This window comes from Bos mutus, chromosome 12 (assembly GCF_027580195.1).
Source record: "Bos mutus isolate GX-2022 chromosome 12, NWIPB_WYAK_1.1, whole genome shotgun sequence".
In the NCBI taxonomy this organism is placed as follows: Eukaryota; Metazoa; Chordata; class Mammalia; order Artiodactyla; family Bovidae; genus Bos; species Bos mutus.
In genome coordinates, this window is record NC_091628.1 from 80311554 (window position 1) to 80328700 (window position 17147).

The 17147-nt window shown below is 36.5% G+C and overlaps 1 protein-coding gene and 1 non-coding gene across 5 annotated transcripts in view; one reads left to right on the plus strand and one right to left on the minus strand.

Annotated features, from left to right (window-relative positions):
- Nucleotides 1–17147, minus strand: part of PCCA (propionyl-CoA carboxylase subunit alpha) — a 360537-nt gene that overhangs the window by 202398 nt on the left and 140992 nt on the right. For all 4 annotated transcript variants that reach the window (XM_005899258.3, XM_005899256.3, XM_070380776.1 and 1 more), the window contains exons 10-12: nucleotides 10759–10861; nucleotides 6277–6371; nucleotides 3825–3975 (exon numbers count right to left, since the gene is read on the minus strand). In XM_005899258.3, the coding sequence (XP_005899320.1) occupies nucleotides 3825–3975; nucleotides 6277–6371; nucleotides 10759–10861 (349 nt within the window). The remainder of the gene's footprint in view (nucleotides 1–3824; nucleotides 3976–6276; nucleotides 6372–10758; nucleotides 10862–17147) is intronic.
- LOC138990291 (U6 spliceosomal RNA) lies at nucleotides 16373–16477 on the plus strand. The gene has a single exon (XR_011466407.1). It is a non-coding gene; the product is annotated as a U6 spliceosomal RNA (small nuclear RNA).

The window sequence follows — 17147 nt, forward strand, 5'->3', positions numbered from 1 at the left end:
TGGGATATTCTAGGCAAGAGTACTGGAGTGGGGTGCCATTGCCTTCTCTGAAGTATGAAACACTACAAAAGACAATTTTTAAGTAAAACAAAGGTTGCCTCTACAAGAAAAATACACAATTGTGATAACAAATGGGGTATGGGAAGTTATTTTTCCAATGTTTAGTCTTATGGATATATTAGGTTTTTTTTTAACCAATGATTACTACTTCTTAGTATTTCAACTCAATAAAGTAAGAAAATTATTCAAGCAAAACTACATATTTCATTAAAATAAGATTTTAATAAAGTTGTATTTTTGGTATTTATCCATTTCTCTATCCATCTTTCAGATGCAGAGAAGGAAACATATAGGCATCGGTGGGTACATATGCACACTTCTACTAGGACAAGAGGTGGGGACCATTCCAAGCAAAGGGAGTAAAACCTGATAAAGGCACACAGAGGTCAGAGAGAACCCAGGAAAAAGAAAGGCGAGGTTAAGGCTACAGAGCAAAGGGACTTGTAATATAAAAGCATCTGAATTATATCTTTAGGAAAAAGAAAATAACCTCAGATATACAGATGATACCACTCTAATGGCAGAAACTGAAGAGGAACTAAGAGTCTCTTGAAGAAGGTGAGAGAGGAAAGTGAAAAAGTTGGCTTAAAGCTCAACATTCAAAAAACTGAGATCATGGGATCTGGTTCTATGACTTCTTGGCAAACAGATGGGGAAACAATGGAAACTGTGACAGATTTTATTTTCTTGGGGTCCAAAACCACTGAGAATGGTGACTGTAGCCATGAAATTAAGACACTTGCTCCTTGGAAGAAAAGCTATGACCAACCTAGACAGCATATTAAAAAGCAGAGACATTACTTTGCCAACAAAGGTCCATCTCACAAAGCTATGGTTTTTCCTGTGGTCATGTATGGATGTGAGAGTTGGACCATAAACAAGGTTGAGTATCAAAGAACTGATGCTCTCTAACTGTGGTCCTGGAGAAGACTCTTCAGAGTCCCTTGGACAGCAAGGAGATCCAACCAGTCAATTCTAAAGGAAATCGGTCCTGAATATTCATTGGAAGGACTGATGCTGAAGGCTGAAGCTCCAATACTTTGGCCAATCTGAAAAGAGCCTGATTCTGGGAAAGACTGAAGGCAAGAGGAGAAGCGACAACAGAAGATGACCTGGTTGGATGGCATCACTGACTCAATGGACATGAGTTTGGACAAACTCGGGGAGATGGTGAAGGTCAGGGAACCCTGGCCTGCTGTAGTTCACGAGATTACAGAGAGACAGGACTTAACAACACTGAACACCACCAACATAAAAGCATGTGAATTTTATCTTTAAGAAAAAGAAAACAGTGACTTTAAAAACAAACATATGAGGATGGCATAGATAAACCTGATACATAAATTCTCACCAAAGAGAGATAAAACCAGTATTTATGCACCAAACCCAGTGACTTTCTCAGTGTTTCTCTTTAAGAAGAAATGGTATTTATTTCAAATGTCACTCTTAAGGAAATCTAGCAAAGTGAAGATGCTACTCATACTGTGTTACCAGGAAAAAAGTGTACAAGTTCTAATGCTGGAAAAAAGTGACAACTCAATCAGGAAATTTCAAGGAAAAAGAAGAAAAGAAAATTATAGCTCTCTAGCCTCAAACTGAAACACTAATTAGAGATAACATATATCTTAGAAGATAAAGAATTTGGTGAATGTGCCTTAAGTATTATAATTTAAGGTTAGTAAAGAAATTTGAAACAGAAAATCTACCATTAAAAGGACATCTGAATTGTTTAAACAATATCAGAAAGACACCTTTGAAATATCTAAGCATGGCTTTCGGGAATACTATAAAACACAAGATTCTTTTTTTCATGCTCCCATTCAGTCACAGCCTCCACCACCAAATATCCCTCCACCACACAGATGTTTCTTAAAAAAAATAAATAAATAATAATTTGTTTGGTAACTGACAAGACTACTATCCCTGGAAGCAAATGAAAGAGAGAAATGAGATATTATTAAACATTAAACAGGAGACACAAATTAATAATTATGCTATTATATAGCACAGATTTAGGCACTATCAGATTTTTTCCTGAAATTCATTTATGTATAATCTTTTTTTGAGGGTACTGAGCATAATTTCCTGGCAAGCCACTCATGATACAAATTGTAAACACAGGTACCTAAATGATTTAGACTGACAACACAGAATTATTTGATAATAAATATCAATTTTTGGAGGTCTTATACCAAAATTGACCACGGGACAAACTTGAAAAAACTTATGCGCTGAGATACATGAGCCAGAAACAAATAAAAAGTAAAGGATTCTAAAAAAAAAAAAAATTGAACATAATAACAAAGTGCCCTAAAGAAAAATAAAAAACACTGGTTATTAATTCTGCAAAATCTGCTAAGTATCCCAACTAAAGTCTAGTATTTATTGAGTCTTGAATACAATAAACATACATTGTAGTCACTTCAAATTGCCTTCAGGATCATATTACAAAGCTATTATTCTCATCATGATATAATCAAGTCTCCATTTTAATAAAAAACATGATTTCCCAGCTAATCATATAATTAGACATACTTCATTATAAAGATACATATTTAATCAAAATCAAATTAATCTCTACAAGTCTGTCAATTCTGAAGATATCCACAACAACAGGATAGAGGCTAAAAAAGTGATTTAAACAGAAGTACTGTAAGTTTTTAGCAAAAACTACTAAGGTTAATATTGTACAAATTATAAATATGAATTACCCTTGGTCTCAAAATGCATCTAGATACACAAATTCTGCCACAGTATATGAAAATCTGTCCCATGGTATAATCTCATAAGCGTAATACTGAGAAAAGAAGCCATATACAAAAAATTCATATTTAATACAATCCCATGGACTGAAAGTTTAAAAAAGAAACAGGCAAAATTATTTCTATTGTCAAGGCATGCATAAAGGAAAGGAAGAACTATCCAGAAATATAAGGAAATGTTGTTTAGAATTCAGTCAGAATAATAAACAGGAAGATGGAGGCAGGATCTCTAAGAATGGGAAGAAGTTGAGGGGCAGGGGTAAGAAGTACTGGCATTTTGGTACTTCTCGATCCAACTGAGCTCCCATAAACTTTTGCTTTTAATAATTTTTTTCAACTACACATTTGTATTCTACATACTTTTCTGAATTTGTCAGTTTACAATTTAAATCAAAGAAAAGAGAGAAGAAGAAAGGAAATAAAGCCATCAGTGAGTTAACAGTATACCAGTGGCTTCCTGAAACCTTGCTTGGAATTGACCAAGTACGTCCCTGAAGTTAACAGTTCCAGGCGACCACTTAATTTCTCAATCTCACAACTGTGGCAGAGGTGTCCATTCCGCTAGAAGCCAGGTTGGATGGTTCAGTTCTGAGATTCATTCCCGAAAGCTCACTCTCAATACCTTTCCTTTCCCCGTCTCTTCCAAAGATTTGTAGGCACTTAATCCCTTTCTATGAGTCATATCTTGATTAGTTTCCCTTTTCAGCATATGAACCCTAACTAATGCACTTCATTAAGAAACATTCAAGAAAAAAAAAAAGAACTGGAATTTCCAATATAAAGTATTAGCAGTAACGAGGCAGAGGGGCTAGTCACTGACCATCAAATTAACATGATACTCATCTGTCATTTCCAACAGGTCTCTTAGCACCAACATAAAAACCAAATCTTTATTTCCCACTTTAAGGAATTGGTTTTTCACTTTTATAAAACCAAAAGGGGTGGTGAGAAAGGGAAAAGTTTAGAGGCATGGAGAGGAATGAAGAACAGAGGTTTTATTACCTGGAGTCTCGTGTTCATTTCCAAGAAATAAAAATTCTTCTTTGAGTCCACAAGGAATTCTACGGTTCCAGCAGAAGAATAATTCACTGCTTTGGCAAGGGCTACGGCTTGTTCTCCCATTGCTCTTCGCGTCTCAGAATCTAGAAAAATGCTGCAAATATACACAGAGTGACCACCTACATTTTGAACAAAAATTAAGTAATCTTTTGTGTGCATTAATTTTCTTTAAGTTTACTCAGATATGATCATCTATGTTGACTTAAGATTTCAAGGTATATGCTTTATATATGCTTAGAATATATGCTTACTGTTAATTAAGCCTAACAGTTTGAAATAAACCAACTTCAAATTTTTATATAAAACTAACATCTGAACCAGTCAATCCTAAAAGAAATCAGTCCTGAATATTCACTGGAAGGACTGATGCTGAAGCTGAAACTCCAATACTTTGGCCACCTAATGCAAAGAACTGACTCACTGGAAAAGACCCTGATGCTGGGCAAGATTGAAGGCAGGAGGAGAAGGGTACAACAGAGGATGAGTTGATTCCATGGCATCACCGGCTCAATGGACATGAGTTTGAGCAAACTCCAGGAGTTGGTGATGGACAGGGAAGCCTGGCGTGCTGCAGTCCATGGGGTCGCAAAGAGTCGGACATGACTGAGAGACTGAACTGAACATCTGAACTTTCTACATTATACTGCAACTTTAATCAATCTATAAAATATACAGCTGCTTTAGCAAAACTAGTTGTTTACAACTAGTAAAATTTTACACATATATTCAGAATTTCTCCAAGTAAGATTGGAAAATGTGCTTTATGGAGAAAAGGTATGTTAGGTGAGATTGCTTCAAGCAAGTATTACAGTGCTGCTCACCAAGATAGTGAGTACAACATTAATGAATCAACAATATGCATAAAATAAGGTGTCTTTCAACAGAAACACATACAAAACAAGATTATGCATTAATCGGTTGATGAAAATGTTCTGACTCAAGGGTCACAGAAACTTAACTCTATTTCCTGTGAGAGTAACACTTCAGTATTGTGACTTTATAAAACATAACTACCACAAATAATAAGAATCAACAGTACATCTAACAAATCCTCACAACTGTTGCTTCACAATAAAGAAGCACCTTCCAACAGACAAATACAGGGTTTCAATGAACCCTGAAAAGAATATTATCAGATCATTTCCACTTTTTCATATATTTTGTTTCTATGAAAGAAAGGCTCTGAGAAACAAAACATTGACTATTTTTCTATCTGTGGATTAAAATTAGTCTCAAATATATAAGATTTAGATGACATCTTATAAACATTTTATTATGGAAGAGCATAATGAACTTGGGCTTCCCTGGTGGCTCAGCTGGTAAAGAATTCACGAGCAATGCAGGAGACCTGGGTTCCATCCCTGGGCTGGGAAGAGTCCCTGGAGGAGGACATGGCAACCCACTCCCGTGTTCTTGTCTGCAGAATCCCCATGGACAGAGGAGTCTGGCAGCTATGGTCCATGGGGTCACAAAGAGTCGGGAGATGACTGAGCGACTAAGCACATAATGAACTTGCATGTATCTGTTTGCCATATGTAACAATTATTACTTTACAACCACTTCTGTCCTGTCTAATGGCATGCCTACTTTTCTACTAGCCCACCCCTTTTTTTTTTTTTAAAGAAAATACCAAATTAGGTATCACTTCTTCCATCAAAACTTCCCTATCTATTTCTATAAGTATTTTCCTAACAATCACACTTTAAACATTAACAAGAACTCCTTAATAGCTTTAACATCTATATTAGTATTCGGATTTCCTAGATTATCTCATTAATTTTTTTTATAGCTGATCTCTTTGAATCAGGATCCAAATAAGTTCTAGCCACTGAATTTTACATCTTTGTGATTCTTTTAATTGGTAATGTCCTCTTCGCTTTCTTTAAGCCAAAAATCTGATCATTTTCCTGTCTCGTTCAGGCATAGATGACATTTCAACAATAACTGGATGACAGAATTAATGCAACCAAAAAAAAAAAAAAAAAAGGGAAGTGCAACTAAAGATTATCATCATAACATCTGGATAATCGCAAGCACAGCTGAGTAAAACTACTCTCACCTGTCATGGTGAGAATGGTCCTGCTCATTCCCTTGTCATAAACTCTCCTAGTGATCCTTAGAGCTGCAGACAAGCTCATCACTGTGCTCAAAGCCCAGAGGTAGAGACTTCCCTGGTGATCCAGTGATAAAGAATCTGCCTTGCAATGCAGAGGACATGAGTCTGATCCCTGGTCAGGGAACCAAGATCCCACATGCTGTGGGACAACTAATAGATCCTACTATTACTGTTAAAGTAATTTCAGCTCTATTAAATAGTTTTTATTACAATGGGAAAGAATCATAAGAAATATAGAAAATCAGACTACTCTGTAGTTTCCTCAGGAGAAGCGCTTACCTTGGTGCTTCCTCCACCACTTTCTGATTTCTTCTCTGAATTGAGCACTCTCTTTCATTGAGCCACAAGGCATTCCCATGTTTATCACCTAAAACCTGAAACAGCAATAATACCACTTGAAAAATTATACAGCCATATCCACAGCACACATGCCCAGTTAACATTTCTCCATGTAACACCCCCTGGTTTTTAATACTCCGACCTCCTAAAACACAAGACACCACTCAAATACAGTTTCCTTGTGGTTGACATCAGTGAAAGAAAATTTTATTATCTACCACTCCAAAACTCAATGGAACATTTTTATTAAAAAGACTTGAGGAAAAAAATTTTCATGTTACATTTCCGATATACTGGGTAAAATATCAGAATCAATTGTACAAATTTGTGAAGGATACTGAACATCAGTAAAGGGAATACATCTTAGATTTCAATAGCACTTGGGAGAGCCACGGTGCTATGATAAACATTTACTTGTTAATACCGCAATGTCTGTTGATCGGAAAATGCTATTTCATTTACAACCGATATGCAGTCTGTTCTATTATACAGCGATATTTTTACTGTGTTTTATTTTTGTTATAAGAAACTAGTAGAAAGTTTGGGGTTAGTATATACCATTATGGTTTTTCCCATTTGGGATAGTGAGAAATAAACTGGAGCTTTTCATTTTAATATTTATTTATATATTTACTATTTGTGCTGGGTCTTAGTTGCAGCATGTGGGATCTAGATCCCTGGGCAGGGATCGAACCCAGGCCCCCTGCATTGGGAGCCTGGAGTCTTGGCCACTGGACCACCAGGGAAGTCCCTAGAGTTTTTAATTGTAATAAAAATATTAAAATATTGAATGAGACACGCTTTTACTTTAAAAAAACAAATACCATTTATCTGAAATTCAAATTTAACATGTATTTCCTTACCTAAACCTGGCAACCCTAAAACATGCTTTTTGTTCATGTTTTCCCATGAAAAAAAAAAAAAAAAAACCCAGTCCTAAGTGTTCATTGGAACATGAAACTCCAATACTTTGGCCACCTCATGCAAAGAGTTGACTCATTGGAAAAGACCCTGATGCTGGGAGGGACTGGAGGCAGGAGGAGAATGGGATGACACAGGATGAGATGGCTGGATGGCATCCCTGACTTGATGGACATGCGTTTGGGTGGACTCTGGGAGTTGGTGATGGGACAGGGAGGCCTGGTGTGCTGCGATTCATGGGGTCGCAAAGAGTCGGACACGACTGAGTGACTGAACTGAACTGAATCAATTTTCATGATTAAGGAGTAGGTGTATATTACTGAATGCATATATTTAAGCTAATGGAGATAAAAGCTATTCTAGAAGCAAAAAGAGCAGGCCCTAATTTAAATTCTAAACAGCTATGTAATCTTTCTGGGCAAGTCACTCTGTTTCTTCATGCATCATTAATAGTAGATATCATCTTAATATTTTATATGGCTCCTGGAAACACTGAAAAGATAGTGATTTAACAATATATTAAACAATAAAATGAACAGTTAATACATGATTGCATGATTAATTTTTAGGAATTTAAACCTATCCAAACCTCAAGAATGCTTCCAAAGGGAAACATTACAGCAATGAAATCCAATAAGTTGGAATTTTATTTCTAAGACTCAAAAGTGACCATAGAACTACATCCAGAATTATTTTTAAATGTTAAATTTATTCTACCTTTTCTTAGTCTAATTGATGTAGCGGTGAAAGTAGACTTAGCCTCCAAGAAATAAAGTGACAACAATCAAGGATTCTCAGAAACATTTTCAACTGTAAAATATTAGATTCAAATATACATAAATGATCTACTTTTTTTTTTCATTTTGGTCACAGAGTCAAGTTTGTTTTTCTCTAAAGTCTGTGCATAGTTTTTCTTCTGGCCACACCATGTGGCTTTTAGGATCTTAGTTCCCTGCCCAGGAACTGAACCTGGGCCACAGCAGTGAAAGCCCGGGGTCCTAACCACTGGACCACCAGGGAATTCCACTAAACAAATTGAGAGACGAAGTAACCGGACAACATTATTAAAAAAAAAAAGTGCTTGTAAAGGAAGTTAATGCTCAATGCATCATGAGGTTTTTAAACTATCCATATTACCCTTTACAGACACGTGTGATAATGATTATGATTATAAAATGATCTCCCAGGTATCTAGTTTATTAGGAAAAGCTTCCTTGTTAATAGACCACTTCACATAATGCAAGTCTTTCAGCATCCACGGATCCAGCCCATAAAATGCCAGCAGCGCCCTGGTTTCAACAGAGCAGTGTCATTCCCACTGCACGACAAAGAACAAAGTATGTGATAGCTCCCTTCGAAAATAACACTACACATATATATATTCATCGACTATGGCAGGATATTCAAAAAACAGTAACAGTGTCGGCTTCCAGGGATGGAAACCAGGGTTGCTTGGAGACAAGAATGGAAGAAGGCTTGCTTTCTGCTGAATACCCTTTATCATGTGCACATACTAATAGTAATTAATTAAAATGAAGAAGGTAAATAAAAAAAAAAAGAAAGCAACTCCCAAGTGCAGATCAGATCTGGGAAACACCTGTGCTGCCTATTTAAGTTACTGTAACTTTAACCTATGTTAAAAAAATATCAACATAAATATATGCCATGGTTAATTAAAATAAGCTAAAAGTTGACGTAGAAATATAATTATTTAACACAATACAACAAACATTTATTGAGTATCAGTAAAAAAAAAGTGATACTTTTTAGTGTGGAAAAAATGAGATGGCTAAAGGTAATATGGCTTAAGCGGTCTTCTGATAGCACAAATAAGTGCTGGGTGGGGAATACAGAGAAGGGGAAAATCTATTTTGCCTCTAGGATCTTACAGGAAGGACAGCTCAAATACTAATATCTCCCCTAAATTAGTCTACTCAAATCCACATTTTGGTATCTGATGGGCATCTCAGCCTTCATCTGTTAATCTTCATACCCTGATTTCCTCCCCCAAATATGTACCTCTCACAGTCTTTCCCATCTCAGTAAAAGACAGTCCCATTCTTATCATTTCTTGGGCCAAAAGCCTGAAACTATCTCTGATGCCTAATTTTTCTTATATAGCACATCAATCTTTTGGAAATTCTAGTCTGCATTCACAAAACACCCTGAATTCGATCACCTCTCATCACCTCCACTACACGCTGGCCGAAAGGACTACCCTCTCAAACTATAATCAGTATAAAAACCTTAAGGACTCATAACAAAACAGATACAGAACCCTCAACATTCAATAATTTTTAAAAAGTCAAATTTGAAAGTGGGAGAGGGGAGGGCCAAGGATGAGACTTGAGCGGTCACTTCAGAAAATATGATATCCAGTTTTGGTTAATCAACTTAAAAAAAAAAACAAAAACACATGTTCAATATCAATATTCATTAGGGAGATGCAAATTAAAACAGAGATACTATTACATGTCCACCAAATGGCTAGACATTAAAAAACTGAGAAATCAAATGTTGGTAAAGATGCCTGAACTGGGAACTTTCTATGAACAGTTCTATGAAGACCTACAAGACCTTCTAGAACTAACACCCAAATAAAGATGTCCTTTTCATTATAAGGGACTGGAATGCAAAAGTAGGAAGTCAAGAAATACCTGGGGTAACAGGAAAATTTGGTCTTGGAGCACACAATGAAGCAGGGCAAAGGCTAATAGAGTTTTGCCAAGAGAACGCACTGGTCATAGCAAACACCCTCTTCAAACAACACAAGAGAAGACTCCACACAGCGATATCACCAGATGGTCAACACTGAAATCAGATTGATTATATTCTTTGCAGCCAAAGATGGAGAAGCTCTATACAGTCAGCAAAATATATACAAAATACATACACGGGAGCTGACTGTGGCTCAGATCATGAACTCCTTATTGCCAAATTCAGACTGAAATTGAAGAAAGTAGGGAAAACCACTAGGCCATTCAGGTATGACCTAAATCAAATCCCTTACAATTATACAGTAGAAGTGAGAAATAGATTCAAGGGATAAGATGTGACAGACAGAGTGCCTGATGAACTATGGACAGAGGTTCGTGACACTGTACAGCAGACAGAGATCAAGACCATCCCCAAGAAAAAGAAATGCAAAAAAGCAAAATGGCTGTCTAAGGAAGCCTTACAAATAGCTGTGAAAAGAAGAGAAGCGAAAAGCAAAGGAGAAAAGGAAAGATATACCCATTTGAATGCAGAGTTCCAAAGAATAGCAAGGAGAGGTAAGAAAGCTTTCCTCGGTGATCAGTGCAAAGGAACAGAGGAAGACAATATAATGGGAAAGACTAGAGATCTCTTCAAGAAAATTAGAGACACCAAGGGAACATTTCATGCAAAGATGGGCTCAATAAAAAACAGACCATTCACAATCACCCAAAAATTTAAGACAGGATGTATTCTAATAGGACTAAGTAATATTATTTTATTGAAAGTATCTTAAAATGTACCAACCTGGATTTCTATATGACGGGGGTTATCAATAAATTTTTCTATTAGTAGCCTATCATCACCAAAACTAGAAGCAGCTTCTTGAGATGAAAACCGAAAACCATCCCTATGAAGAAAAAGAGAAGAGGCACATGAACACAAAACAAGCACAGCCCCTGACATAAGGAAAACTAGATAAAGGCTTACTGTTGCATACCTCTGAGCAGAGCAGAGAAAAATACACTGAACATACAAATAACTCAATTAACTCGGACTGAACAACAAGTCTTCCACTTACTAGTACTGTGACTCTGGGTAAATGCTTTAATTTCCCTGATCTTAGATTTTTATAAAAAGACAAATACCAAATACTTATTTCACCAACTGCTTTTAAAAAAGAGACATTTTAATAAGCCATCAAAGCATGTAAAATTTCATTTCTTTGACCTTAATATACCTTAATTCCACTAATAAAAATATATAAAAACGCGTATCCATTTGACTCAAAAGTGAGACAATGCACACAAAAATGTAAAGAACATAGGCAACTGCACAGCTGGGGCAAAACCACAGCAAATAAACTCAGTAAGAACAGGAGAGGAAAGTCCTCAAGAACATTTCCAAATATTTTAAGCACCCAACTTTGAATGGTCCCCCACACGTCCATACAGATCATTGTAATTTTTATCTTCTTTAAAATTGCTCAAAAATAGTTAACAAAAGAGAACAGCTTGATTTTTTAAATAAAAACATGAATTTAAATATTGTTATACATTTATTTCCAAACTACAATAACTTAAACATTATTAATATTATTAAAATATGCTTACTAAAGTCACACACTTTGACATGAGTTCATTCAGTCTATTAAAAACTCAGACTTGCTTACTTAAAACTAATTGAGGATCTTATGTTCCATTCATCGATATATATAGAATATAAACTTTAATTCCTTTTACATGTAATTAATAGTTTTTTACACTTCAAATACCTGTATTTAATGTTCAACATTAAAATTCTTTTAATCCTTTCATTTGCAAACACTTCATCTGGCAATATTAGAAATAACTATCTCATTTGTTTGTGTGCTTGAAAAATATAACATTGCGAATAAACACTGACTAGAAGATGAATTTCAAAACATACTGCAAGTATTTCTATCTCTCAGTGGTCTCAGAGAAAAAGTGTCATGTTTTCTTAGGCCTCCATTACTTTCACGATTTAAGGGAATGGAGTTTAGATCTCAGGAGACTGAAAACCTCAAAGAAACTAAAGCACGATGAATCATTGCTTTCAGTATCATATAACCCACTTCTTATTAGGTGGGATACAATGATTCACAAAGGAAAAACATAATACTTTACAGTTTGTCTCTGCTCTAATGATTTTAGAGTTTTTATTTTGCTTTGAAATCACAAATACCAAAAGTGAAAAATCAAAGTCTCCCAAATAAAGTATCAAGTTTGAGAGCATTTACCAACATGTTTTAGAATTCATGGAAAACTGCATGTAGATCATTTGTACCACTCAGTCATACAATCATTCCATAAATACTAACAGTGAAACTGAGGCTGGTGCATATATTATATATGTGATAGAAAAATAAAACAGAAACTGCCCTCACAACACCTGAAATCACATAGGGTACTCCAAAATGTAGAGAGGATTAATTTTCCATTCATGCCACAACATTTCATTTAAATTGGCGTAAAGAAAAGGAAGCCAGAGATTGTGAAAATATATGAATTTATTTTCAATAACCTCCATGACTTTCACCCTAATTTAATATGTTGTGGTTGTTCAGTCGCCAAGTTGTGTCCAATTCTTTGCTACCCCATGGACTGCAGCATGCCATAACCAACTTTAAAAGTTTAAAAGTAAACTTTTAAAAAAATCTTTCAGATGTTCTAAAACTTCTAAGTACAGATGACACTTCCTTGAAGATGTTACAAAAGGGACATACTTCTTAGGACAATAAGCAGCTACTAAATTTTCTGAGGAATGTTAAAATTTTTGTGGAATATGTGAAAAATTTCTTCCTCAAGTTAGGAGAAAGGAAGGAATAAATGCAATTCAGCATTATGTCAACAGCTGGTGACTCCGAAAGACAATATATGGGTGTTTTCTGGACTGTTTCCTCAATTTTTTCAAAGTTTCTATTTTTCCAAATTAACAGAGGTTACAGAGCAAATTTTTAAAATGAGGATCCTATATCATTATATCAAATAATGTCATACTTTTGTTAATCTCAGTACAGTTTTAGAGATGGCTTATTTATCAAGTTGAAGGGAATAATTTTAGGTAGAAAAGTATTTATGTACATACTTTTACTAGTTATATGAAAATATTTTGAAACAATATGCCATTTACTAGCCAGGAAAGGGTTAACTTATTTACCAAAGAGGCCCAATATAAGAATAGATATGGCGATTTCTGAAGACACTGAATTCTAAATTAAAATCCACTGGTTAAATACCAAATCCACTGGTGAAAATCCACTGGTGAAAATCACTGACTGTCAGGAAACTGATGAGTAATCTCACTATAAAAGAATATGTTACTAAGAGTAGCCTTGGAGAAATGACTGATAAAAAAACCTGACATCCTAAGAAGCATAATGAAAACTGCATGCAGGAGCTCCCTAGTGGTCCAGTGGCCAAGACTCCACACTCCCAATGCGGGGGGGGCCGGGTTCCATGTCTGGTCAGGAAACTAGATCCCACATGCCACAGCTAAAGATTTTATATGGCACAGCTAAGACCTGGTACACCCAAAAAATAAATATTTTTTTAAAAAAAGACTAAATGCTAAGACTTTTAGTGAAATTGCTCTATAATTGCTATACAAAAGGGGAAAACACGGAGGAAAAAAGAGTTCACAAAATACACATCTCTTATAAAACCATTAAGTTGTGTTTAATGTATTTATTTTTTTTTACTACAGAGACTATAGCAGATTGTGTTTTCCAAACATGGCCACAGTGGCATCTCCCACTCAACGTGCTCTTCTAAGAAACTTGCTACTCCTGCATGAGGAAGTGAAGTCTAACGTTCCTCCCCTTGAATTCAGGGGGAATTTGTGCTCACTGATAATCAAACAGTATGGTAGAAGGGATGCTGTGTATAAATTTTGAGACTGGATCATAAAAAGTGATATGGCTTTCTCTTGGATTTGAAACAAATGCTCTTGGACCTTTGGGTCACTAAATAAGAAATCAAAGCCACCATACTGTGAGGAAGCCCAAGCAACCCGTGGAGACGTCCACTAAATCACTGGGGTTACAAACAAAGCACAAGAGATAGCTTCAAAACCTGAACTTCAAAAGATAAAAGTCAAATAAGACAAATTATGTGGTAAAAATGGGACTACGCATGCCTCTTATCCTTAAGCCTGCTTCCGCCCACACACAGCAGCCAGCCAGCCCAATTGCCAACGTTTCAGAGAGGTAACCAATGCTCTGTAAGTCTCCACCATCAAAAGGAACACGGGGAGAAGAATTCCAGAGAGAAGCTAAGAAGCAGACCTTTCTTCAATTAAGCATTCTTCAACTGTGAAGATAAATGCCTTCATTCTGACCTTAACCTCTCAGCACTTCCCAAGAAATTTTCAAGTAAAGCAGTGTTGCAGCATAGCCATTTAATTCATATATATGAACTCCCCAGTAGTTCAGTTGGTAAAGAATATGCCTGCAATGCAGGAGACCTAGGTTCAATCCCTGAGTCAGGAAGATCCCTGGAGAAGGAAATGACTACCCACTCCAGTATTCTTGCCTGGGAAATCCCAAGGACTACGGAGTCTAGCAGGCTACAGTCCACGGGGTTGCAAGAGTTAGACACGGCTTAGCGACTAAACCACCAAGGCCAAAGAGACAGTAAGAGCCAAACATATATATATATATATATATATATCTTAAACAGGGCCCGTAAGTCATCCTCAAGTACTTAAACTCTATATCCAATCATTCAGCAAATTCTGTTGCCTCTCCTTTCAGGATTAAATTCTTTCTTACCACTTCCACCATTACACTGGGGAAAGCCACCATCATCATTTTTCTTGCTTGAGTTATTTCAACAGCCCCCTGTCTGGTTTCCCTGATTCTGGGGTTCATGATTCTGTCCCCATTAAGTCTATTACCAAGATAGCTGCCAGAGTCATCCTTTTTAAAACTTAAGTCACAAAATCTTGACAACTGGTTCATCTGGATGATACACAGTACAGAAGTTCATTACATTCTTCTACACTGTTGTATGCCTGAAAATTTCTACAATTTGAAACATGTAAATAAGGTGAGGAATTTGTTGTCAAGTTCCATGATTGTGACTTCTCTACTGAAAACCCTCCAACAGCCTAAGTCTCACTAAGTATGGCCTACAAGGTCCCAGATAGTCTGTTCCCCATGTCCTCCTACCCTCCCCAGACCCCCCCACCTAGCCACCTGCTTCTCTGCAGACCTGCTCCTGCATCACCGCCTCCACACCTGCTCTTCCCCAGCCTGGTCCTCATCTCCATGTACTCTAACCTCACCACTCAAATATACCTACTCAGCAAGGACAATCCTGCCAGTCCTGTTTACAACAGGAATTCCTTCCAACACTCCCCATGCTTCTTCCTTTCCTCCTTTATTTTTTTTATATTGCTTATCATCCTCCACAATAGTATATGATTGATTTTCATCTTGTTCACTGTCTCTTCCTACCAGAATAGGTTTCTAAACCTTGTTTATGTCACGGATGCCTTTGGCAGGATCACGAAGCATTTGTCAAAATATGGCTCGAAGTGATTTGAAACATAGAAAAGAGTATGCATAGGGTTTCATAAGAAATTATATTGAAATAAAGGTATCAAGATATTCTTTAAAAACAAATTTGGGATATCCTGTAAGTGGCTCTTTATTTGTTAATAAGCTCCAACAACAAGTCTAATTGTTACTTGTTGCTAATTGTTACACTGTTACTGAGAGGAACCTGCAATAACTGTGATGTGAAAATACAAGGGATTTCCTGAAGGCTGCAAAGCTCCACAGATACTACTACTGTTGTAGCTTGTTGTCTGTATTGGAAGAAACACTAAATTCCAGGTATAGGCTAGTAAAAGAAACACGTACTTTTTTCCCCCTTATCCAGGTGCATGAACATCCCTGAACTTTATGCGTCTGTAAATTCAAAGGTTAAGAACTCCGGATCGTCATACACTGGCTATGGAGGAATAGAGGGTTCCCTCTATTGCATATTTCTGTTCATGGCTCTCTTCCTGGAAACTTACTAAAACACTGCTTGTCATATAGGAGGCTGCCAATATCAAACACCTCAATAACCACACCAATGCACCCAATGAGCTTCTTCATGCTGGGTAAGTGTAAGATGGGAGAGGAGACTCTGATGGGACCTTGGTCACTATGTGGTAGCATAACACTGAGCATGAGGCTGGGGTTGAAAGACTCGTCTTAGGCAAATATCATCACCCCCACCTCTGAATACAACCCAAGAAACAACGGTGTTTTGAGACAATCATCTTTTAGAGTTAAAACTGTCTGTGCAAGTCTGCAATGTGGTGTCTGTCCCCTCACATTTTAGGGTAATCTATTGCCCCTGAGAGATTTTTACCTTGTAAATTAAGTTCACTTTAGAACCTAACTTCTGTGCTTGCTTCGGCAGCACATATACTAAAAATTGGAACGATACAGAGATTAGCATGGCCCCTGCGCAAGGATGACACGCAAATTCGTGAAGCGGTCCATATTTTTTCTCGCACAGTGTCCCAGGACCCTGCGGGGCGGTGGAGGCGCACCAAAGGAAAAAAAAAAAAAGAACCTAACTTCTGAATTAGCTTTGCACTGGATGGCTTTCATACCGATTACTCCTGATCTCTCTCTTTCAGAGATTTCAGGGAATGAGAAGGAAAGGAAAAGAAAAGGAGAAAAAAGAACTAACCATTTGGAAGACCAAATTACTTCTGGGTAGAGAAAGGGCAGGAAAGGCAACTAATGATAATAATTCAGTGATTTTTTTCATCCCTTTCCTTCAAAAAATGACATAAATCTCTCTTACTGTCAAGCTTTGAAGTATGTAATAAAATCTGAATAGAGTCCCCTAAAACTTGCGTGGACAAGGCAGTTGTTAAAAAATTTATTTTTCTACTCACCATGATGTTATCAATACATTAAGTTTATAAAATTTTGTTTTCAAAGTCTCTTTTAATTTCTGAAACTACTACTAAGAAACTGTTCAAATACATAACAGAGTACACTGCATATGAACAACATACTATACTTTCAAATTCAAAAGGAAATATATTTCACACTATAAATTATATTGAAATACAGTAACACTATAAAGATAACACTAAAGTTATCAAAGTAGTTCACGATTTTTACAGATAATCAAGGGGAAGCAAATGAGTACTGAGTAATACAT